We start from the raw sequence: 24,732 nt of genomic DNA on the forward strand, positions 1-24,732 counted from the left end.
TCAAAATCCGTGGCCTTTTGGAGTGGGCCTATATTTTGAAGGGAAAATATGTTAGACATATATTTTATAGCATATTATTATTATTATTATTATTATGCCTATTATTTCGCTGCGGACGTGGCGTGATTTGCACAAGATAGACTATTGCACAAAGAGCCATACAGATTACTGTCACTATTTTCATTTTTTTTATAGACCCCGTTCCCCTTGGATCGTACCATTCGGCTTTCTAAACGGGAAGGGGGAGATAAAACGCTGTGTAACACAAACATCGAGTCCTAGTGGTTCCCCTCGTTCTATACCTCCCCGCATTCCTTGTAGCCCTTGAGCTGGCCCCGTCCGTTTAAACCGAGAACACCCATACCGACTTCTCAATGCAAAAATTAAAAGGGAACCTAGAAGCAGGGACTAGGGGAACGAAAGGAGGTGTAAATAGAATACTAAAGCTCTTGGTCTCTCTCTCTCTCTTTCTCTCCGCTCTCTCCTCTCTTTTAGTAAATTAATGAATGAATTATTAATTAGGACATAAATAGGCTACGGAATCACGCATCCACCGGGACAAGCAGACCTGCTCCAAGCTTTTGATATTCGTTTTAGCCCAATGAGACATATGTATATTTATTCATGTACATATTTGCATTGGTAGGACTACAAGCAGGACCAGCAGGGCTTTTTAGATTTTATTTTTTTTATCGATAGGCTACTTCGTTCGGAAGCTTCTATACAACGGCCACCAAGATTGCGCTGCTGCTGCCGCCGCTGTTACCACAACTCATTGCCGGTCCAAAGATGGCAACTTTAACAAATGGACAGGTGGACGGCACAAACGGGCTAGTGAACGGATTAAGCCACAGCCACAGTCCAGCGGGCTGTGGGGGCACCATCCCCATGAAGGACCACGACGCCATTAAACTGTTCATCGGGCAAATACCGCGCAACCTGGACGAGAAGGACCTCAGGCCGCTCTTCGAGGAGTTCGGCAAGATCTACGAGCTCACCGTGCTCAAGGACCGCTTTACGGGCATGCACAAAGGTGGGTTGCGCCTACCAGTCCCCGAGAGAGCGGAATCCCCATCTTCACGCTCTTTTCTCTGCGGCTCTCGTTGCGGCTGCCTGTCACTGTCTTTCCATGGCTAGCAATCGTGTTCCCCCTAGTTCGGGAGACAGGACCGACGCGTATTGGATTTGGTTGATGTGGTTGCATAATATTACTTGCGTTTACAGTCGTTTTTTTGTGTGACATTTACTATTGTAGCTTACTCTCGACAGGTTTCATGTTCATGTTAACAGAAAGTGGAATAGTCCATTTCTATAGTCTTGACTCCTTGGTCAATATTTAGCCATTTCAACGAACATATCATATCCTCAAACCTCTGTAGTTCTGAGATATCCAGGCACACCGTGCTGTCAACTATCACGACCTAATAGGCTATTATGTAACAATATTAAGAGCAAGTCGCAGTTTATCTTGTAACTTTGGAAGTTTAGGCTATGGTGTTAAGAGTAAGTCACACATTTAGTTATCGTGCATTCATTCCCAAGTGTAGAATCTCCACGCTTGAAAGTTCACCGGAGGAGCCCATGGCTTCTTGCCCACGGCACCATCTTGCACTCTGTTGCGCGTTATGCCAAGTTGCTTGTAACAGGAGGAGAGGGATGAAAAATGTGTTAGTGTGTGTGCGCGCGATCGTGCGTGATTGGGTACATGCTTTTTATAGCCTACTGTATTATTCTCAGAAAATGTAACCAATACTTTCTTAGATTTTACATAATGCATTCTACAGTACACATTACCTGTGGTCCACCCACCTTGCCTACAACATGTAATTGAGGTTATTCTCTAGTCTAGTGCCTGACATTAGGCAGACGTTTTGTGGTTTTAGAAAGTAAAAAGGGATGTCAGGGAACTCTTTGGGTAGCCAGTGGTTAGCTATTCCCTATATGGTCAGGGCATCAGAATCTTAATGAAGTCACTAATTGATCTGCTACACTTGGAGCGCATTTTCAGACTCCATGGGTCACTTCATATGTGGATGTTAAAGTACAAACAGAACGTTTCAGTTTTCCTAACCTCAACCTCCCCCATCCCCTGTTACCAACATGACATTTTGCATGTTTCGATAAATAATGATGATATAGAAATAAAGCAGGAGGAAGGGAGGTCGAGATTGCCAGGGATGGGGGAACCAAAGAAAGGAAAGGGGAGGAGGAGGGGGAAGAGGAAGAGGAAGGGGGGTATCTTTTATTAATAGCCCAGCTATAGTAACGACTCCCTGTCCGACGGTTAATCACGTACGGCCCGTGAACTATGGGAGGCCATGCCGGCTGATTCTAGGAACTGTCTCCTTAGGGCGATATATTGCCTGGCATCACAGGCTAGGCCCCCGCTTTTATTAGTGCACCCCCCTTCGCAGCACCGCTCGCATATTATAACTAGCTGGATGCAATAGCTCTCTCGCTGGCTAGCTGGTTGGCTATAGACAGTATATATATATATATATATACACACCTCTTCTCCCAGCCAGCCCAATATCCCCACACCTTCCCACAAGCAGAGGATGTATATATACACCTCTTCTCCCAGCCAGCCCAATATCCCCACACCTTCCCACAAGCAGAGGATGTATATATACACCTCTTCTCCCAGCCAGCCCAATATCCCCACACCTTCCCACAAGCAGAGGATGTATATATACACCTCTTCTCCCAGCCAGCCCAATATCCCCACACCTTCCCACAAGCAGAGGATGTATATATACACCTCTTCTCCCAACCAGCCCAATATCCCCACACCTTCCCACAAGCAGAGGATGTATATATACACCTCTTCTCCCAGCCAGCCCAATATCCCCACACCTTCCCACAAGCAGAGGATGTTTGTTGAATGTTGGGTTTTGTTTAAAGATATTGTAAGGTTATGTCTGAATGTTTTAATGTAGGTAAATAATATTTTTGGTGACTTGTTACTTACAGCCAACAGGAATAGTGCTTTGTTACTTGTTATAAGTATGTATAAGCCTTTATAATGTGTTATTAGAAAGCTTAAAACATTTGACTGTGTCATAGTTATGAAGGTGTTATGCCATAAGGGGTCATGTCCAATCATAACCTCTCATGTCAAATATCCATTGTCATGACAGAGGCAGCGGTTTGCATTATGACTGTAGTGGTCTACACCATAGACAGCGTTCTCGTTATGTTGGTGTCATAGCATGGTTGACTAAATGTCATTGTGAAACGACACTATCATATACATGCCAAAATGGCACTGTCAAATAAAGTGTTACAATTGTGGAATTTGATGCTGCGATTTTGAGTCCAACTGAAAAGCCTAGTCAGGATCGTTATGAGATGATAGTAAAACATTATTAGGGTTCATAAATGCTTACAACAAGTCTGGCATGCATTATAACTGCATCATAATGCTTTATACCTGTCTGCCTAAAGTAAAGTGTTACCAGTATTTTGAATACATCTATAAGCTGGCAAAACGTGTACGGCATCATTTTTTTACTATTGTAGAAAATATAGTCCAAAAGCTCTAAATCAAACAAGGGCAATGTTGCCCTATAAACAACTTTAGGGTTGAAGAAAGTTATTGGCTTTTCATTGGAATAAATACTGCAAGAAAAGTGCACAACACTAGGGTCTTAGAACATTTGCAGCCTTTTGACACTTATTGGAATGCTCTGAGCTGATTGATGGCCTGGCTCCTAAGGTTATTTGCCTAAATATCAGACTCCAGCCCTCCAGACACACCAATAGATGCTATTAATATTCTACAATGTTATAGCAACATGTGACGCCACAATAATTGTTAGACAAACTCCTAGCTAGTATTTTCATTGCTGAAAAAGCCTCGGATACTACTAACTATACTATTGCCATTACCATCCCAATAATGACCCCATGTATCACTAGTAATCTAGTCTTTAGGTTGCCATCCCCTTGAAAGGGAGGGGGCTTATAGAGGAGGCTGGGGTGGGAAGGGAACGGGCACAGAGGCGACAGCACTAGCCCTATATTCTCCCAATGATTTTATTTCTCTCCCCTCTGCGACTGGGCTGTGCTAATAGATGCCATTTATAACCGTCACCGGCTGCCGTCGCGCATGCTGAGACGGACGTCGGCACAAAGAGGGGCCTTTTCGCAATTTTTTTGCAATGCAGTATGAGAGGGAGGATGGGGGGAGATATGGCAGCACACTATGAACCAGGTGACCAAGCTAGAATACGCCCATGTACAGTAATACACCTTAGGTCAGTGGGTCAAGCCTAACATGTATGACTGTCAAGTGTCAACAATGTATGTATCGTGTATCATCAGTTGCTTTCAAATCAAATCAAACTTTATTTGTCACATGTGCCGAATACAACAAGTGTAGACTTTACCGTGAAATGCTTACTTACAAGCCCTTAACCAACAGTGCAGCTTTGGTGTAATAAAAATGTAATATGTGTGTAGTAACGGAGTAATTACATGTATTGTTACATTCACTGAAAATGTTCTCCCTTGTTAAAGTTGCTTTTAGTTCCTCTGCTTTGTGTTTTCCAAGGAGTCCTTTGAAAGTGAGAGAAACACTAGGACTAGGTATACTAATATCTTGGGGTGTTTTTTGAGCAATTCAAGTGAAAGATAGAAAGAGGCTCCCGTTGGGCTCTCTGCCCTCACGTTATTTTGTCCTAGATAATCAAATCAAACTTCATTTGTCACATGCGCTGAATACAACCTTACCGTGAAATGCTTACTTACAAGCCTTTAAACAACAATGCAGTTCAAGAAAGAGTTAAGAAAAAAATGACCAAATAAGCTAAGGTAAAAAATAATAAAAAGTAACACAAAAGAACAATAACGAGGCTATATACAGGGGGTACCGGTACCGAGTCAATGTGTGGGGGTACTGGGTAGTCGTGGTAATTTGTACATGTAGGTAGGGGTAAAGTGACTATGCATAGATATTAAACAGCGAGTAGCTGGCTGGCAAGTGGTGTAGATACATTGTCAAGATTCCCTAAGTTAGGGTGACCAGACATCCCCGATTTCTTGGGTCAGTCCCAGATTTTGGTGGCCTGTCCCCGGCTAGAGCTGTCCCCGGAAATGTCCCTGATTATCCCTCAGAAATAAAAAGCAACTGATGTTAAATTGAGGATAATATTTCAATAATCAAATGCTGTATCCAATCAGATTTGCATGTATAAAATTATGTTTATCCCTGTACCAAACTCGTTTGCTGCAGTGGCTTTGCCGTCGACCTTTTATGAGAAGATTTGATCAGTGTTATATTGTAACCACCGCATGAACAACCATGCCCATGGCCAAAAAGTGCTGGCAACAGCATAGTCTACCAAACTTGGGTGATACTAAAATTACTAGATAGGCTAAGATTACAAAAACTGTGGAGGGGTCATCTATTTCTGTGTTATAATTAATACAAATATTTGAAAGGACTCTATGGCCCCCAAAGGTTTGCTATAAAAGTAGCCTAAATGTCACAAACATCAACATGTAAACATTACTGCAGCCACATTGTTAGTTATGGAGGCATGAAGCAGTGTTATAGTTGCTAGGCAAAGAGAGACATTTCTGTAGCTAACAAACTATAAACAGTGAATTGTTTTGCCTCACAGATAGCAAAGGTAGTTATTTATATGTATTCACAGTTAGTAAGCTACCATTCCTACACTCTTTTGCTTAAGAGAGGACAGTTAAACGACTAACTATACTGTCCTACCAAGCAAAAAGGTAGTAACTGCTCATAGCGTGGAACTGAGAAAAAATGGCTTTTATTTACATTGGTTTCACAGTAACTTTATGCAGTTACTGCTAACATGACTCCCATTTTCTCCAAAACACAATACAATAGAGGCAGGATACTTGTCCACATGATTAAGCATGTATTTAATGTAGCAAAAATAACATGAACTCATTTTCGACCAAATGAGCAGTTACTGCCTTTTTGCTTGGTAGGGCAGTATAGTGGATAGAAAGGGTGATATACTGTACAGGGTGTTGATGAGCAGTTTAATCTTGGTCTGGGTAACTGGCCCTTACAGTTCTAGACCTGTGGCTTACTTTAATGGATTATAAGTATCCACCTAGTAACCTTTCTTCTTAGAGAAGCAATGAAAATCTTCATTAACTATTTCTACATTTCTTCTATCATTCAAAATCCATAAAACCTGGACCCTGACTGCTTTGAAAACTAGCTGAAACTGGGAACATTGTCAATGGACAGAATGTCTGAAGGCACTGCAGTATCGTAAAGGTAATACCCTGTGGGACTCAATGAAGGTGTTACAGGATTGGAAGTTCCTCCTGAGAGAGAGAGAAGAGAGAGAAGAGAGAGAGAGAGAGAGCTGCGTTAATGCGCCACACGTTCCGGGCGCAGGATTTCACTCATGTTGCATCATCCCCTCTGTGGGCTCATTCTTCTCCTCACGTCATTGATTTGGGATGTGTGTGTGTACCCCTCCTTCCCTCTCATCCTCTGCCCAGAATTCTCCACTCAGCTCCAATCGGAATGCATACTCAGACACCACATCGTGCCCTGTTTCTATGACGACGTGCCGTGATCAATATTGAGCGTTTTGTTGAGGAAAAGAGGCAACATGTGTCACCGACGAGGTCACTTCTCGCTAAAGTCCTCCCCCCTGGTCACCCCCCCCACGCATCTAAAAACATTTGAGACGCAAGACAAAAAAAATAGGGAGGAGAACGAGAGACGTGTACGTAGATACGTCAACTCTCATTTGTCAGCAGGGACAGTTGTCAAGGCACCTCGGCTGCTATTGACCATTATGATTGTCCAGGATAGTCAGAAGGGGCCGGCCATTAGCCCGGGGGGCCACTTACTCATGGTGAGCGATGGCTATGTAGGAAGGAGGGGAATGGGGGGAGGGAGGAGGGAAACAGTGAGGAGGTGGAAGACTAAGGGATCAGCATTCTAACTGCTGGTAGAGAGTCATGACGGTTGTCAGGGGGGAAGTGAACTCTCCTGAACTAAGATGTGACTCCACCCTCCATATTATGGAAGCGTTTGGAAAAGTATTTGCCAGCACTTTGCAATTTGTGTATATACAGACACACACACACGTTTGTTTTCTATCCTTGTGGGGACCAAACAATTGATTCCCATTCAAAATCCCATTTTCCCTATCCCCTAACCCCTTACCCTTAACCGTAACCCTAACCCTAACCTTAACCCTAGCCGAATGCACTGTATAACTAGTTTTATACATAACTACATAATAGACCTCTGTACTACTTGCTATTGTTGAATAATCTCAAGTCAAATCAAGTAAAGGATTTATCCATGTAAGAATAGTCTGTTAAAAGTCCTGATGTTTACTGGTGGTGCGATGCAAGCAAGCTTGGATGCCTTGTACAGCCTAGCCTGACACCAAGCACTTTTTTTCTTGAACTATTTACTACTCTTTTTAGAAAACAAACAACTACTTCTTATTAGTAACAAATAATGTTAGGCTCTCTTCAAACAATGGGCCTTCAGCCTAATTCAAGATGGTAAATGCTAAGTGGGATGATTGGGATGACCCAACTCTGACATCAACCCATTGAATCTGCCAATTCAAGATGGCACCTGTGGGTTGGACACGCCTCTAAAAACACCCATACCTGTAGCCTTAAAGGCATAATGCTTAATAAGCAATTATCAGTACAAAATAGTGTGACAATGCAGAGACAACCTTTTTATATAGATATACAATATCTCCCTGAAATATTTATGTTTCACTTAACCGCATTACAATGTTTTAGTATACTGCATACAAAATTCAAAATCTGAAGCACACTTGGTCAGCCTTAAAACTCTACTCAGCTTAGCCTTTTGTTTTCCCTAAAAGAGGCAAAATAAATTGCCCAAAGTCCAACCTCCTCCGTCCTCATATTAAAATTATATTTTGTAGTTTTTTGCTATTGCCATGTCATTGCTATGGACATTTTGGGGTTGGCGGGTGGTGGGTGGGACACAATGCAGATAGCCCGGTTAGCCAATGTGCGGGAGCACTGGTTGGTCGGCCCAATTGAGGTGGTATGTACATGAATGTATAGTTAATGTGACTATGCATATATGATAAACAGAGAGTAGCAGCAGCGTAAAAAGAGGGGTTGGGGGGGCACACAATTCCAAGTGGGTCAGAAGTGTGGGTCAGTTATGTCGATATAGGACTCGTTTTACTGTGGATATAGATACTGTTGTACCTGTTTCCTCCAGCATCTTCACAAGGTCCTTTGCTGTTGTTCTGGGTTTGATTTGCACTTTTCGCACCAAAGTACATTCATCTCTAGGAGACAGAACGTGTCTCCTTCCTGAGCGATATGACGGCTGCATGGTCCCATGGTGTTTATACTTGCGTACTATTGTTTGTCCAGATGAAAGTGGTACCTTCAGGCATTTGGAAATTGCTCCCAAGGATGAACCAGACTTGTGGAGGTCTACAGTTTTTGGCTGATTTCTTTTGATTTTTCCATGATGTCAAGCAAAGAGGCACCAAGTTTGAAGGTAGGCCTTGAAATACATCCACAGGTACACCTCCAATTGACTCAAATGATGTCAATTAGCCTTTTAGAAGCTTCTAAAGCCATGACATCCTTTTCTGGAATTTCTCAAGCTGTTTATAGGCACAGTCAACTTAGTGTATGTAAACTTCTGACCCACTGGAATTGTGATACAGTGAATTATAAGTGAAATAATCTGTCTGTAAACAATTGTTGGAAAAATTACTTGTGTCATGTACAAAGTAGATGTCCTAACCGGCTTGCAAAACTATAGTTTGTTAATTAGACATTTGTGGAGTGGTTGAAAAACGAGTTATAATGACTCCAACCTAAGTGTATGTAAACTTCCGACTTCAACTGTAAGTGTTATTGTGGTCCATGTTAAATGTTTCAAGAGGCTGACGCTTGGGGTCTGTTCGATCCTTCTGCTTGTTTCCCTGCTGTTTCAGATATGGCCTCTGTTCCGGAGTGAGAGAATGCAATGCTTTCAAAATGTGGAAACCTTCTGTTGTTCACACAGTTTTTATTACCCCTCTTTATTTGATATGACAGAGATATCTTCCTCTTAAAATGCTAGTTCTCACATATCCTGCTATCGCTATTGCTCCATCTGAACAGTGTGTGTGTGTGTGTGTGTGTGTGTGTGTGTGTGTGTGTGTGTGTGTGTGTGTGTGTGTGTGTGTGTGTGTGTGTGTGTGTGTGTGTGTGTGTGTGTGTGTGTGTGTGTGTGTGTGTGTGTGTGTGTGTGTGTGTGTGTGTGTGTTTGCGTATGTGCATCTGGTGCCCATGCAGAATTCGAACCAACTGAGCCAATGGAACAACCACAAATCTTCCCCATCCCCAACTTTCTCTCTCCTACAGGACCAGTTAACGGTTTAGTAAGGCTAAAGCCTTGGAACATTCTGACTCGGTTATATTCCACTGCAGGTTTGATGCACACGTCCACTGACATTTAGAAGTTTGACTTCTTAGAGATCAATGGAACATATAGGTCAGGCTGGGAACAGCAGCGAATTCAACCCAGGACTCAAAAGGTCTCCTGAATGAGATGTATATCCGTATTGTTGTGCTGCATACTTTGTACCATAATGATTGTGAATTACTACAACCCTCTCTACTGTTTGTTAGGTTATAGTGCAGGCAATCTCTCTGACATTACATTCATTGCTATAGCACATATCTACACCGTGTAGGTGTAATTATAAGCTTTGGCAATATGTACACTGTTACGTCATAGAGAACACATGCTATATAATTATAGAGTAAGATACAAGTTCCTTTGTCTGTAGGTCAGCTGATTGTATACGGTGCATTTGGAAAGTATTCAGACCCCTGTACCTTTTCCACATTTTATGTTACAGCCTTATTCTAAATGGATTTAGTTGTTTTTTTCCTCATCAATCTTCAAACAATACCCCATAATGACAAAGCAAAAACTGGTTTTTAGAAATTTTCACAAATGTATTACAAATAAAAAACGAAAATATACTGCCACAACCCAGTCTGAGGTCTTGAGCACTCTGGAGCAGGTTTTCATCAAACATCCCCACAGCATAATGCTGTCACCACCATGCTTCACCGTAGGGATGGTGCCAAGTTTCCTCCAGACATGACGCTTGGCATTCAGACCAAAGAGTTGTTTCTCATGGTCTGAGAGTCTTTAGGTGCCTTTTGGCAAACTCCAAGCGGGCTGTCATGTGCCTTTTACTGAGGAGTGGCTTCTATGTGGCCACTCTACCATAAACACCTGATTGGTGTTGTGCTGCAGAGATTCTCTCCATCTCCACAGATGAACTCTGGAGCTTTGTCAGAGTGACCATCGGGTTCTTGGTCACCTCCCTGACCAAGGCCCTTCTCCCACGATTTCTCAGTTTGGTCAGGCGTCCAGCTCTGGGAAGAGTGTTGGTGGTTCCATACTTCTTCCATTTAAGAATGGTTTACATACACTTAGGACATCTACTTTGTGCATGACACAAGTAATTTTTCCAACAATTGTGTACAGACAGATTATTTCAATTATAATTCACTGTATCACAATTCCAGTGGGTCAGAAGTTACATATGCTAAGTGGACTGTGCCTTTAAACAGCCGCTCAGGAAGGAGACACATTCTGTCTCCTAGAGATGAACGTACTTTGGTGCGAAAAGTGCAAATCAAACCCAGAACAACAGCAAATGACCTTGTGAAGATGCTGGAAGAAACAGGTACAAAAGTGTCTATGTCCACAGTAAAACGAGTCCTATATCGACATAACCTGAAGGCTGCTCAGCAAGGAAGAAGCCACTGCTCCAAAACCGCCATAAAAAGCCAGACTACGGTTTGCATCTGCATATGGGGACAAAGATCGTACTTTTTGGAGAAATGTCCTCTGGTCTGATGAAACAAAAATAGAACTGTTTGGCCATAACGACCATCATTATGTTTGGAGGAAAAAGGGGGATGCTTGCAAGCCAAAGAACACCATCCCAACCATGAAGCACGGGGGTGGCAGCATCATGTTGTAGGGGGTTCTTTGCTGCAGGAGGCACCGGTGCACTTCACAAAATAGATGGCATTATGAGGAAAGAAAAATGTGGATATATTGAAGCAAGATGTTAGTCAGGAAGTTAAAGCTTGGTCACAAATGGGTCTTCCAAATGGACAATGACCACAAGCATACTTACAAAGTTGTGGCAAAATGGCTTAAGGACAACAAAGTCAAGGTATTGGAGTGGCCATCACAAGCCCTGACCTCAATCCTATCAAAAATTTGTGGGCAGAACTGAAAATGCATGTGCGTGCAAGGAGGCCTACAAACCAGACTCACTTACACCAGCTCTGTCAGGAGGAATGGGCCAAAATTCACCCAACTTATTGTGGGAAGCTTGTAGAAGGCTACCTGAAACGTTTGACCCAAGTTAAACAATTTAAAGGCAATGCTACCAAATACTAATTGAGTGTATGTAAACTTCTGACTCACTGGGAATGTGATGAAAGAAATAAAAGCTGAAATAAATCACTCTCTCTACTATTATTCTGACATTTCACATTCTTAAAATAAAGTGGTGATCCTAACTGACCTAAGACAGGGAATTTTTACTAGGATTAAATGTCAGGAATTGTGAAAAACTGAGTTTAAATGTATTTGGCTAAGGTGTATGTAAACTTCCGACTTCAAATGTATGTAAATAAGGTATTTCTGTTTTTTATTTTTAATACATTTGCATACATTTCTATAAACCTGTTTTCGCTTTGTCATTGTTGGGTATTGTGTGTAGATTGAGGAAAAACATTCATAATATCAATTTTAGAATAAAGCTGTAACGTAACAAAGTGTGGAAAAAGTCAAGGACTCTGAATACTTTCTGAATGCACTGTACTGTGTCTCTATACTATAGCTCTATTACTAATAACTATAAACCTTGACAGACTGTTCTTAGTAAGATTGTGGTGCAAGCAGAGGGGTGTGGTGTGTGTGTGTGTGTGTGTGTGTGTGTGTGTGTGTGTGTGTGTGTGTGTGTGTGTGTGTGTGTGTGTGTGTTTGCCTCTCCATGCTGTCTTGAGGTTTAGGTGGCTGAATGGAATCAAATGGCAGGAATAGGAATAGTAAGGAAGGTTACTCACATCCAGAAGAGAGACAAAAAAGCCTGAAATGTGTACTCGAATCAGACAAAGACATGATATGATGGCGTTAAGCACAATATCATGATCGTTCACTGTTTAATATACATGTAGGTGTGTGTCTTTTGGATCATACATACTTTTTTTGTAATAGCATATACTCTATCTTGGAACTTTAAAGATCAATGTGGGAACATGAAATGGATTAAATAAAAATATAAAATCAGCATACACGTTGAGATGTTTTCAAGGAAACCTGTGGGATGCATTACAGCATATCAAATAGAAGCAATATTAGGGCAACAACAGAAGATAAATCAAGCGAAAGTAAATCAAAGCATCCATTAAATTAGCATACATTCGTTCAATATCATGAATAATGAGCAAAATTATAGATCTATAAGCATGTGTGACAAGACACAGGTACACAAGTATAAATCAAAATAGATAAAAGCTTTCAGTAGATACAAAATATCTAGTTAAGATCAACATTGGAAAAAGGAACATAGGCCTAGCTAGTGTACCCATTGGTTTCTGATCCTAGAACTAGAGAGAGTGTTGATCTCTTGTTGATCCTATAACTAGTGACAGTGTACCTCTCTGCTGTTGATCCTAGAACTAGCAACAGTGTACCTCTTCGCTGTTGATCCTAGAACTTGCTACAGTGTACCTGCTGTTGATCCTAGAACTAGCTACAGTGTACCTGCTGTTGATCCTAGAACTAGTTACAGTGTACATGCTGTTGATCCTAGAACTGGCTACCGGGTACCTGCTGTTGATCCTAAAACGAGATAGAGGGTTCCTGCTGTTGATCCTAGAACTAGCTACAGTGTACCTGCTGTTGATCCTAGAACTAGCTACAGTGTACCTGCTGTTGATCCTAGAGGTAGCTACAGTGTACCTGCTGTTGATCCTAGAACTGGCTACTGGGTACCTGCTGTTGATCCTAAAACGAGATACAGGGTTCCTGCTGTTGATCCTAGAACTAGATACAGTGTACCTGCTGTTGATCCTAGAACTGGCTACCGTGTACCTGCTGTTGATCCTAGAACTAGCTACCGTGTACCTGCTGTTGATCCTAGAACTAGCTACTATCCTAGAACTAGCTACAGTGTACCTGCTGTTGATCCTATAACTAGCTACTATCCTAGAACTAGCTACAGGGTACCTGCGGTTGATTCTATAACAAGCTGCAATGTAGTTATCTGCTGTTGATCCAAAGGAGCAGAAGCCAAAGACTGTTGATCCTAGAACTAGTTACAGTGTACCTCTCTGCTGTTGATCCTATGGAGCGGAAGCCAAAGACTAAAGAGGCAAAGCTTGTGTCATTATGTGAGGTAAGATATGCATTTATCCCTCTCGGAATTAACTTGTTATACCCATAATCGAGACTGGGGGAGTCTTTGCTTCAACTAGACTTTCTCTCCATCTCATTTCATTTCTATTTCATGCACCCAATAAAAGATGTACCAAGCTGACTTGTAAAAGGGAGGTCGGGAAGGGGTTAAGGCTTTTGGAATGATCTCCTTAATTATTCAAGGCAAAGTTTGATTCAGAAAATGGAGGACGATGAATAAGTCATGGGAAAGTTTTTTAGGGTTTGGAGGCAGTTTGGGGGTAAGGGTAAGAGTTGGTACTACTAAGGTCAAGTCTCAATCAAATTTATGATGGATGGAATACTAACTTCAGATGTGCTTTTGGAAGGGGCAGGGTGGAGACTGAAAGAAATGAAGAGTGCATTAAGAGAGAGGTAGAGTGAAGCAGAGTGATAGAGACAGAGAGAAAGCGAGAAACAGAGAGAGAGGCAGAGAGAGAGTGAGGGACTCCCAAAGACAGATGTCCCCCTCCCTGCAAGTAGATGGCTCCTGGCTCCGTTCCACGGCAGGCTCTGACCCCTCTGTCCTTTGCTGTAATTTATAGGTTGCGTTTTGCAAGATTTAAGCACTAATCTGTGGCAATCACTGCCCTGGAAGGAAAATGACCTTCCTGCAATGGGAGCAGAATTCAGCCTCGCTGCTTGAAGCCGCCCCCAGGGGTGAATAAGCAAGCGCTCACCGATGTAGGCAGCCATTTTTTACAACGTGTTAATGTTGTTGTTGTGCCTATAATAGTACCTGCTGTTTTTCTCTGCTACACTTCATGTGAACTGCTTTCAGTTGGTTATCTCCTATATAAGTGGATATTTGACCCACATAAGAAAAAATAAGTTTAGGCACAAGGGTCAAAATATATTAGGGGTTATTAGGGTTAAGGTTAGGTTGAGGAACAAGGGTGTGGTTAAGGTTAGGTATAGTTCCATTGATGTTAAGGTAAGGTTTAAGTTAAGGGAAAGGCATGAAGGAAGGTTAGGTATAGTTCCATTGATGTTAAGGCAAGGTTTAAGTTAAGGGAAAGGCATGAAGGTTAGCATACTGCCGTCTGCCTCCATTCATTTTCTGCCGCTTAAATATATACTGCCTTTTTAGAAATGTGGGTTTTAGTTGGCGAAAGCTATGTGATGAGTAAACAATTATTTACGTGGTGGAATGTTTATTTTGAAGATAATGTATGCTGTAGTTCAGAATATATAAATGATATGTGTACATGAATTAATGCATCAATACCACAAATGCTGCATGATATCAATATTACAATTTGTGGCATCTGCCTCAGTATAGATCTGTGTGTAAGAATATGGCTTTGTGTGTGTGTGTGTGTGTGTGTGTGTGTGTGTGTGTGTGTGTGTGTGTGTGTGTGTGTGTGTGTGTGTGTGTGTGTGTGTGTGTGTGTGTGTGTGTGTGTGTGTGTGTGTGTGTGTGTGTGTCTAATACAGTAGACTACTTGGCTCAGCGGCCAGTGGGCTCAGCTGGCTCTCTGCTTGGCCATTCAGCACATAACTCAACGAACAAGTCATCCCAGGAATGATTTGGAAAGAAACCCTTCAGCAAATTATTTAATGGCTTCTGAGATCTCTCCCTAGCACCACTTGTAGGTTTCTAGACTCTAAGAAATAATTTAGATTAAAAGACACAATGGTCCCTCCAGACAGGGCATAGTCCTACTAATTCTGGACAGAGGTTGCCAGTTACCACTGAGTACTGGTCTGACTGAGACCTGCTGGCGATGCTTAGGATAAAAATGGCAAAATGGACCTCCATTTACGTCAAAGTGAAATAAGTTTCAAGATGTAATATTATGTTGCACGATACCATTACATTAAATGTGATCTATGGGTATGTCATGCTGTACATGTACGTTAATGTTCTATGGTACAGCAAGGATCAGACACCTACTAGCCAGTGGTTTGATCATCTAACCAATCAGAGTTCCATTCTTCCACCCATATTTTCCTCCAATGCAAAATGTAAAACCTCTGTGATTCCAATCTGCATTTCAATGTCCCAATTTGTCCAAGAGGGAGTTGCAGCCTTCTAAGTGAGCTGGATAAAAGCATCTGCCAAATGGCTAAATATTTATAATTATCTGCAGCTCAAGAGCCGATAAAAGGACTGAAAATGGACTGCCTGTGCCAGAGGCCTCATTAGTCAGACGACAACAGAATGTCTCTCCACCGAGGCAGGGCGGGAGGATAACCCAGGTATCTTCGGCTAGCATACTTGGGCAGAACATTTTTGTATTTTGTAGTTTATTTTAAAATTCCAACTTTTCAAATCCTCGAGATAGTCAAATATAGTTTCAACTAAAAGGCAACTATTTTCTTTGATATTCAAATACAGGTCTCAGAAAAACAAATAATATTTGAAAGCTGTCAAGGCAAACGGTGACTACTTTGAATAATTTTAAATATAAATAGATTTTGATTTGTTTAACACTTTTTTTGGTTACTACATGATTCCATATGTGTTAGTTCATAGTTGTGATGTCTTCACTATTATTCTACAATGAAGAAAATAGTAAAAATAAAGAGAAATCCTGGAATGAGTAGGTGTCCAAACTTTTGACTGGTTCTGTATATCCACCTCACTCTCAGAGAAATAGGTAGTTCTGCTTGGTTTTACACAGTCAAATGTGACAAATAGCCCCCCAAAAATTATGATACATTTGTGACATTAATATTTAAAAAATAAAATCTAAAATGAATCAGTACTGTAATATGATATCTGTATGTAAAACATTTACATTTGACATTTTAGTCATTTAGCAGAATCTCTTATCCAGAGAGACAGTTAGTGCCTTCATAGTAAGATAGCTTGGTGAGACAACCACATATCACAGTCAAATATACAGGACACAAAACTTCAACTTGAGCTAAACAATGGATACATATCATTTTGCAACAAAACCAATTTTAATACACTTTAAAAATCAATGAATAAAATCTGACAACAGTAATATTTTACTTACACACATGGTATCCATAAGCAATCATTTCAGATGAATAACTCTAATCTGAAAAATGTGTGTATATAGCATTTTGGAATAAAACTAGATAGATTGGAATAGTACAGTAAGTTGTTTGTGCTGTTTTCATTCTATTTCTATTTTCAACAAGTAGTTCCAGATACAGCCCTGCCACTTGTTGAAGGCAAACAATAGTCTCAGAAAAGTAGTCACTTCCTGAGATCTGTATTCAAAAATACGTTTTTTTAAGTAGTTGCTTTCTCAGATCTGTATTCTAATAGTGTACAAAAGTAGTTACTTTCTGAGATCTGCATTAAAATAGTTATGAAAAGTATTCACTTTCTGGTATCTGAATTCAAATATTTTTTAAATGTAGTCATTTTTGGGGATCTTTAAATAGTTGTTGTTACAACTCACAGCTAGGCAGTTAAAAAACAAGTTAGAAAGCCTTTTTCTCAAACCACACCGCTTTGTATTTAGAATGATAAAAGCTGCTTAATGTGCAAATGCTAATATGCTAATGTGGGATGATATCGTATGATTATGTGTTTATGAAGGAATGGTGGAATGACTCAGTGCTGTGTTTGTTGATGTTATTCATTGACATAATACAGAGGAGGGATAACTAACTGTTGTGTGTTTGCATGGTGTATATGTAAAATATGAAAATCCCTGTGTCTTTCATGCGCCCTTCCTTTAACGATTGGTGCTCCATGTTAGCTTTGCAAACATCTTAATTGTGTTAAATGGAGGAAAAAAAGGGGCCAGATTAATTAAAAGCCATTAATGAAGGATTGTGTGGGGGAGGCTGCTATTCCCCGGATGGTGCTTTTGTTCACTTTGGCAAAGCGGGGGAGAGAGAGAACGGCTTCACCTTGAAACTGAAAGCACACCATGAAACAGGGTCATTGTGCCTCTTCCAAAAAAAAAGCTTTTCTCTCTCTGTCTCTCGCTCTCTCTCTGGAAAGAATCACACACACACACGCACATGCACACAAACACACACACACTCCTCTGTGCTGCTGTCTCACTGCCACTCCCCATCCCTTTCTTTCTCAGTCTGCCCCCTTGTCTCCCTTTCTCTCACTCTTTCAAACTCTCACCTCACTGTATCGCTTGTTTTTCTGTCTTTCTCTCCCTCCCCCTCTCTCTCCGTCTGAACGTCAGATAAGCTCACTGAGGGAGACATTAGAGGACTCTCCATCTGTGTATAAATAGTTTAGGATGAATTATTGAGGGACCTGGGGTTGCTAATAATCCCACAGGACCCATCTGACAATGACACGGAAGATGGAGGGAAAACAATTACGCAGGGTTTCTTTTTCGCAAGAATTGGATTGGAGGAGTGGAGGGAGGGAGGGGGGAGTGGAGGGGTAAGGGGGGCCTCCGGGTGTAGAACGGGATCCCCTCGCGGGTCCAACATCTTCGCTAATAAAGCAAATTAACTCTCCAGAATCAATTGGCCCAGGAGTAGCGTCATTTTCTTCCTGGGACGCAACAGGAAGTGTAATGATCCATGTTCCCTCTCCACCCCCCCGAGTCCTCCCCGAGTCGCCCCTGTTTGGAATGTCCTCTCGTCTCGTCTCCCCGGTGGAGGACGGGATAGGACAAGACGTGCCATCTCTCTGCCGAGGCGAAATAATAGGGCAGGAAAGCAGGAACGAGAGGAGGAGAGGAGAGAGGAGAGGAATATTAATGGTTGTGTTTAGGGTTGTAAGTGTTATAATGGGAGAGCAGACCAACCCCTGTGTGTCAGACTCAGAACCCTGCTCCTGTTTTTGACAAATTACATTTTTTTTGTTTGTTTTCTTCTCGATTGTTAATGTGAAAGAACTGTGAGATGGAAAGGATTACGCTACAAAATTAGGTTGAAATATTACTGAAATATTTATCTGCACAAAGCACAAGTCCAATTGCCTGGGGAGCAACAACCTGCAAGCATAGTAAACGAGGGGCCAATGAAGGGACAAGGTTAAATGGATTAACTTCATTATTAATGAACTTTATTAAAATAATGTGTAATTAACTTAGCCTATGTCTTTGTGAAGGTCATTTACTGTTTTAGAATTAGTAGACTCCACTATTTAAAATAATCACACATGTATTTACGAAACAATGACAGTGGGGAATAGGTATGAATGAGAGAATAATATAAACTACTGACTAGTGACATTGAGAACTCATCAAAGTGTGCCTGTAAGCATGTGTGTATGTATACAGTATACAGTATATGCTGGTATGTGTCTGTTTCTGCTTTAACTTGTGCATGTGTGTGTGGGAGTGGGAGAGTGTGTGTGTGTGTGTGTGTGTGTGCGCGCCAGCATGTGTGTGTACGTGTGTGTGCGTGCGTAGAGAGGGGGACGACGGCAACAACACTGTCCTAATGATGCATTTTCTACTCCATTGATTCAGTGGCTCTGCTCTCCAGTAAATCCTTCACATGCAACACATTAGAGCCAGCCCTTTTTCCTCCTTTGCCAATCGATTAACTAGAGCTTAGGCTGCACCCCAAATGGCATTCTATTCCAAATATTACACTACTTTTGACCAGTGCCGATATAGGCCTACGGCATAGGGTGCCATTTTGGATGCAGGCTTGGAGTCGGCCCACTCGGGAAGCAGCATGCAGGGAGAGATGTGGTGCACCCACTGACCTCCACTATCCACACGCAGTAACATGCTGTTTCAATGTTCCTTTTTGTTAGTTTATGCCTTTTATAGGTTTTGACCTGACCAAGATCCAAACTGGGATCAAAATGTCCCCCCCTCCCCTCTCTCAAGGTTCATTTTGTACCTTGTGTAAGCACTGGAGGATTGGTATGGTAAAGGGGGTCTGGGGTATTTTGCCCCATTATGAATGCATGCCATCACTTTTAGAATGTTGGCATTCAAAATTAGCATTCATTAGTCTCTGAAACAGCTGCTGAATTATTAAGGCTTATTTTACGGAACAAAAAAATGGACGTTTTCTCTGCACAGTAATTGAAGATTTTCTTTTTGCGTACTCTACTCCGAGCACATATAGCATTTTTATTTCATCAAGGGTTTACTGCAGCCAAATACATATTTTAAGATGATATGGGGTGGACATTGACTGTGTCTTGATAGTATAAGATAACCCCCTTTCCTTATCTTTTTTCCTCAACGCAAAGATCTGAAAGTGTTAAGGAAACCTATCAAGTCCATTCACCTGCCAGTGGTCTGGAAAGAAAGGGGACTATAGCAAGATGTTGAATATTATATGGACACAGCCCTTGTACACACTGAGCCAAGGGATTGCTGATCTGACTTAAAGGGATACATGTCAAGAAATGATTTGGTTGGTTTGTTAGCCTTCCATCAAGTGACTGTATTGCTATTGCATGCGTTATAGAATAACATGGTTCATTCATTCATTTGCAATGAAGTATTTTGCTAAAAATATTGGTGTTACAAAGGCTTTAGTAGTACAACACACAGAGAAGTGAGGCCTCACATAATAGTAATCTAGTCAGGTTATGTCATAAAATCAATCTATAAACTGAAGTGAAAACTTATTTTTTTGTATGGAGAAAAGGTTGTCCTTGGTCGTGCCTTTCAGGTCCAGATAGATGCTAACAAAACAGAGATGAGAGATCTGGAGATTTCTATTGAATGGCTGAATAAATTTAAGGCAATGATTTTCTTTCAGAGTTCCTTATGTGCAATGGTGTATAGAGTCATTTCATGCAATTGACTCTTAAGGCTCTGTCTGAAATGGTCTAATAGTTTAAAGAGCATTGAGAAACATAACGTGGAAAACAGCTATAACTTTTTATTTCCCGTTTCGTGATTCTAGAATAAATGGACAAAAGATAATTAGGACGAAAACATTGGAATGAGAACTAATGTTAACACTTTTTAGTAGATGGAGCCATAAATGACAAAAGCATGAATGTTAATAGCAAGTCTGTCACGGTTGTCGAAAGGAGGAGCGGACCAAAGTGCAGCGTGTGTGTCGTTCCACATTTTATTTATACTGTGAAACTATGCAATACATAAATAAACTGAATGACAAAAAACAACAAACCGTGATGCAGAGGTGAAACATACACTACTCAAAATGAATCTCCCACAAACCCAGGTGGGACAAACACCAACTTAAATATGACCTCCAGTTAGAGACAACGATGACCAGCTGCCTCTAATTGGAGATCATCTCAAACAAAGCCCAACATATAAATACAAAAACTAGAACAACCCAACATAGAAATACAAAACTAGAACATAACATAGAAAACTAAACTAGAAAAAAAACCTGTCACGTCCTGACCTACTCTACCATAGAAAATAACAACTTACTATGGTCAGGACGTGACAAAGACTCATGATCTCACATCTTTTAAATCATAATTATGACTGGGTAAAAGTAGACTCTGACAGAGGGACCGGCTTAATTGATGCCAGTAAATCTTCAGTTTGACATCTTAAAAACGGAATCTCTTGTAACAAAAGAGAAGAGAGTTTGGACACTTGGTAGTAAACATTATTATCACAACAGCTGTTTCTCAAACAATCACTGGTAAGATGATGACAATGCACGTAATTGGAAGAGTAGTGGTGTCTTTCCAACCTGTCTTTTGTACTTTTTAGACCTTGTGTCTTTCAACCCCTGTTTCCATTTTACTCCCTTCTGTCTTTCTCTTTTTCTTTCTTTCTCTCTCGGTGGGTGTGTCCCCCTTTAGGGTGTCTGCAGTGGTTGAGATAAGAGGCGAGTGTAGGACACAGGGGAATGGTGTTCACAGAAGCTAGGTGATCTTATCTTCGCTCCCTCTCTCTCTCTACCTTTATCTACCTCTCTCTCATCCCCCTCTTCATCTATACTCCCTTTCGCTTAGCCTCTTTCTCTTCACCGCTTTCTCCTCCCTTTTCTACCCCTGCTTTCTCCTCTTCCTTTAAATGCCCTTATCTCTACCCCTCTCTCTCTCACTCTCTCTCTTCTTTTCTCTCTAATTCAACATCTCTGTCCTTCCCCTCTCTGCACTGTTGTTGATTTGAATTTGAGGCGTTGTAAACCAATGCAAGGCAACAAAATATGACTGCCTATGAATTACTACTACCAGTATGTCATGTGTGGACAAGATACCCCCATGGCTATCCAACTCGATGGATTCCCCCATTCAGCGAGCAGAGAGGACATTGGATTCAGGAAAATCGAGAGGGGGAGGAATATGCCTCTTCATCAACAGCAAATGGTGTGCTGACTCTAGCAGAGTGGAAGTCTTGACCCATTGTTCAGCCGTCTTGCAATACCTGATGGTCAAACGTCGACCCTTCCCGAGAGAGTTTTCAGCTGTTATCGTGACTGCTGTATATATTCTACCTCAGGACAAAAAAAAACAGCAAGGTGGCACTTAATAAACTGTATTAGGCTATAAACAAGCAGGAAATCATGCACCCGGAGGCTGCTAATCTGGTTGTTGGGGATTTTAATTCCACGTCATTAAGACACTTTATGCCCAACTTCTATCAACATGTCTCATTTGGCACTAGGGCGAATTAAGCAAGCATACAAGGCCCTCCCTCGTCCCCTTCGGAAAATCCGATCATGAGTCTATACTCCTGCTTCCTGTCTACAAGCAAAAGCTCAAACGACCCGGTGCGCTCCGTAGAGAATTGGTCCTCCGAATCGGAGGCTGTGCTGCTTTCTAAGGGCTGATTGGAATATGTTCCGGGACTCCGGCGATAGCATCGACGAGCTAACCACCTCCGTCACCGGCTTAATTAGGAAATGTATCACCGACATTGTCCCTACAGTGAAGGCTTGCCGATTCCCAATCAAATGCCCTGGATTAATATCGAGATTGGTCCTAAACTAAAGGACAGGGCTACCGCACACAGGGCTATCGCAGCCAACCCCAAGGCTAAAGCTGAGGACACAAACAAGTACAAGAAGTCCCACTAAGAACTCCACAAAGCCATCAAACAAGCAAAAGGACAGTATGCAAACAAGGTGGAATCCTATAACACAGGCTCCGATGCCCGCAGCATGTGGCAGGGGCTACAGTCCATTACGGATTACTAAGAAAGACCCAGCTTGGATCTGATCAACAGTGTCTCTCTACCAGACGAACTCAATGCATTTTATGCACTTTGACAAAAATAACACTGAGCAGTGCATGAGGGCCGGGAAGGCCTTGGTGATCTTGCTCTCCGAGGCCGACTTGAATAAGGTTTTTAATCAGGTCAAGGCAAGGCAGAGGGGCTGGACGGTATTCCTGGACGCGTTCTCAGAGCATGCACAGAAATCCAATAGAATCATCAAATCAAATGTTATTAGTCACGTGTTTCGTAAACAACAGGTGTAGACTAACAGTGAAATGCTTACTTATGGGCCTTTCCCAACAATGCAGAGAGAAAAAAAGAGAAATTATAGAAAAAATAATAACACAAGGAATAAATACATAATGAGTAACGACAAAATGGCTATATACAAGAGGTACCAATACCGAGTCGATGTGCAGGGGTATGAGGTAATTGAGGTAAATACAGTTCATTTGGAAAGTATTCAGACCCCTTCACTTTTTCCACATTTTGTTACATTACAGCCTTATTCTAAAATATATTTTTTTTATATACCTCATCAATGTACACAGAATACCCTATAATGACAAAGTGAAAACAGGCTATTAGAAAAATTAGAAATACCTTTTTTACATACGTATTCAGAATCTTTGCTATGAGACTCGTAATTGAGCTCAAGTGCATCCTGTTTCCATTGATCATCCTTGAGATGTTTCTACAACTTGATTGGAGTTGCAGCATTGAAAGTTCCCAAGAACACAGTGGCCTCCATCATTCTTAAATGGAAGAAGCTTGGAACCATCAAGACCCTTCCTAGAGCTGGCCACCTGGCCAAACTGAGCAATCGGGGGAGAAGGGCCTTGGTCCGGGAGGTGACCAAGAACCCAATGGTCGCTCGGACAAAGCTCCAGTGTTCCCCTGTGAAGATGGGAGACCCTTCCAGAAGGACAACCATCTCTGCAGCACTCCACCAATCAGGCCTTTATGGTAGAGTAGCCAAACGGAAGCCACTCCTCAGTAAAAGGCACATGACAGCTCACTTGGAGTTTGCCAAAAGGCACCTAAAGGAGTCTCCGACCATGAGAAACCAGATTCTCTGGTCTCATGAAACCAAGATTGAACTATTTGGCCTGAATGCCAAGCGTCATGTCTGGAGGAAACCAGGCACCGCTCATCACCTCACCAATACCATCCCTATAGTGAAGCATCGTCGTGGCAGCATCATGCTGTGGGGATGTGTTTAATCGGCAGGGACTGGGCGACTAGTCAGGATCGAGGGAAAGATGAACAGAGCAAAGTACAGAGAGATCCTTGATGAAAACCTATTCCAGAGTGCTCAGAACCTCAGACTGGGGCAAAGGTTCACCTTCCAACAGGACAACGACCCTAAGCACACAGCCAAGACAATGCAGGAGTAGCTTCGGGACAAGTCTCTGAATGTCCTTGAGTGGCCCAGCCAGCGTCCGGACTTGAACCCGATCAAACATTTCTGGAGAGACCTGAAAATAGCAGTGCAGCGATGCTCCCTATCCAAAATGACAGAGCTTGAGAGGATCTGCAGAGATGAATAGGAGAAACTCCCCAAATACAGGTGTGCCAACCTTGTAGCGTCATACCAAAGAAGACTTGAGGCTGTAATCACTACCAAAGGTGTTTCAACCAAGTACTGAGTAAAGAATCTGAATACTTAATGTGCAGTTTGCAATCGAAATGTGCAATTTCTGTTTTATGTTTTGAACAAATTAGCAAAAATCTCTAAAACCCTGTTTTCGCTTTGTCATTTTGGGGTATTGTGTGTAGATTGATGGGGGGGAAACTATTTAATCAATTTTAGAATAAGGCTGTAACATAACAAAATGTGGAAAAAGTCAAGGGGTCTGAACTCTAAGGCTACCTGCAAAAATGACTAACGCCCTGTTCTGAGCACGCTCGCATCCACATCGACTGGGCTGTAGGGGAGTGGGTCAAGAGCTTCAAGTTCCTCGATGTCCAAATCACTAAGGACTTAAAAGGGTCCACACACAAGCACATAGTCAACCTACTCAGGAGGTTGAAAAGATTTGGCATGGGCCATCAAATCCTCAAAAGGCTATACACCATTGAGGGCATATTGACTGGCTGCTGCACTGCTTAGTGTGGCAACTGCACCTCCCTCAATCGCATGGTGCTACAGAGGCTGGTGCAGACAGCCAAGAAGCGTCACTACAGTCCCTGGTTCGAATCCAGGCTGTATCA

General features: G+C 41.8%; 1 protein-coding gene across 9 annotated transcripts in view; it reads left to right on the top strand.

Moving 5' to 3' along the window:
* Positions 1 to 363: 363 nt before the first annotated feature.
* The window catches only part of LOC106583566 (CUGBP Elav-like family member 4), a 129,223-nt gene continuing 104,854 nt past the window's right edge, over positions 364 to 24,732 (top strand). For all 9 annotated transcript variants that reach the window (XM_045705391.2, XM_014167906.3, XM_014167901.3 and 6 more), the window contains exon 1: positions 364 to 1,033. In XM_045705391.2, the coding sequence (XP_045561347.1) occupies positions 790 to 1,033 (244 nt within the window). In that variant the 5' untranslated portion in view covers positions 364 to 789. The remainder of the gene's footprint in view (positions 1,034 to 24,732) is intronic.

This window comes from Salmo salar, chromosome 22, assembly GCF_965601325.2.
Source record: "Salmo salar chromosome 22, fSalSal1, whole genome shotgun sequence".
Taxonomy (NCBI): domain Eukaryota; kingdom Metazoa; phylum Chordata; class Actinopteri; order Salmoniformes; family Salmonidae; genus Salmo; species Salmo salar.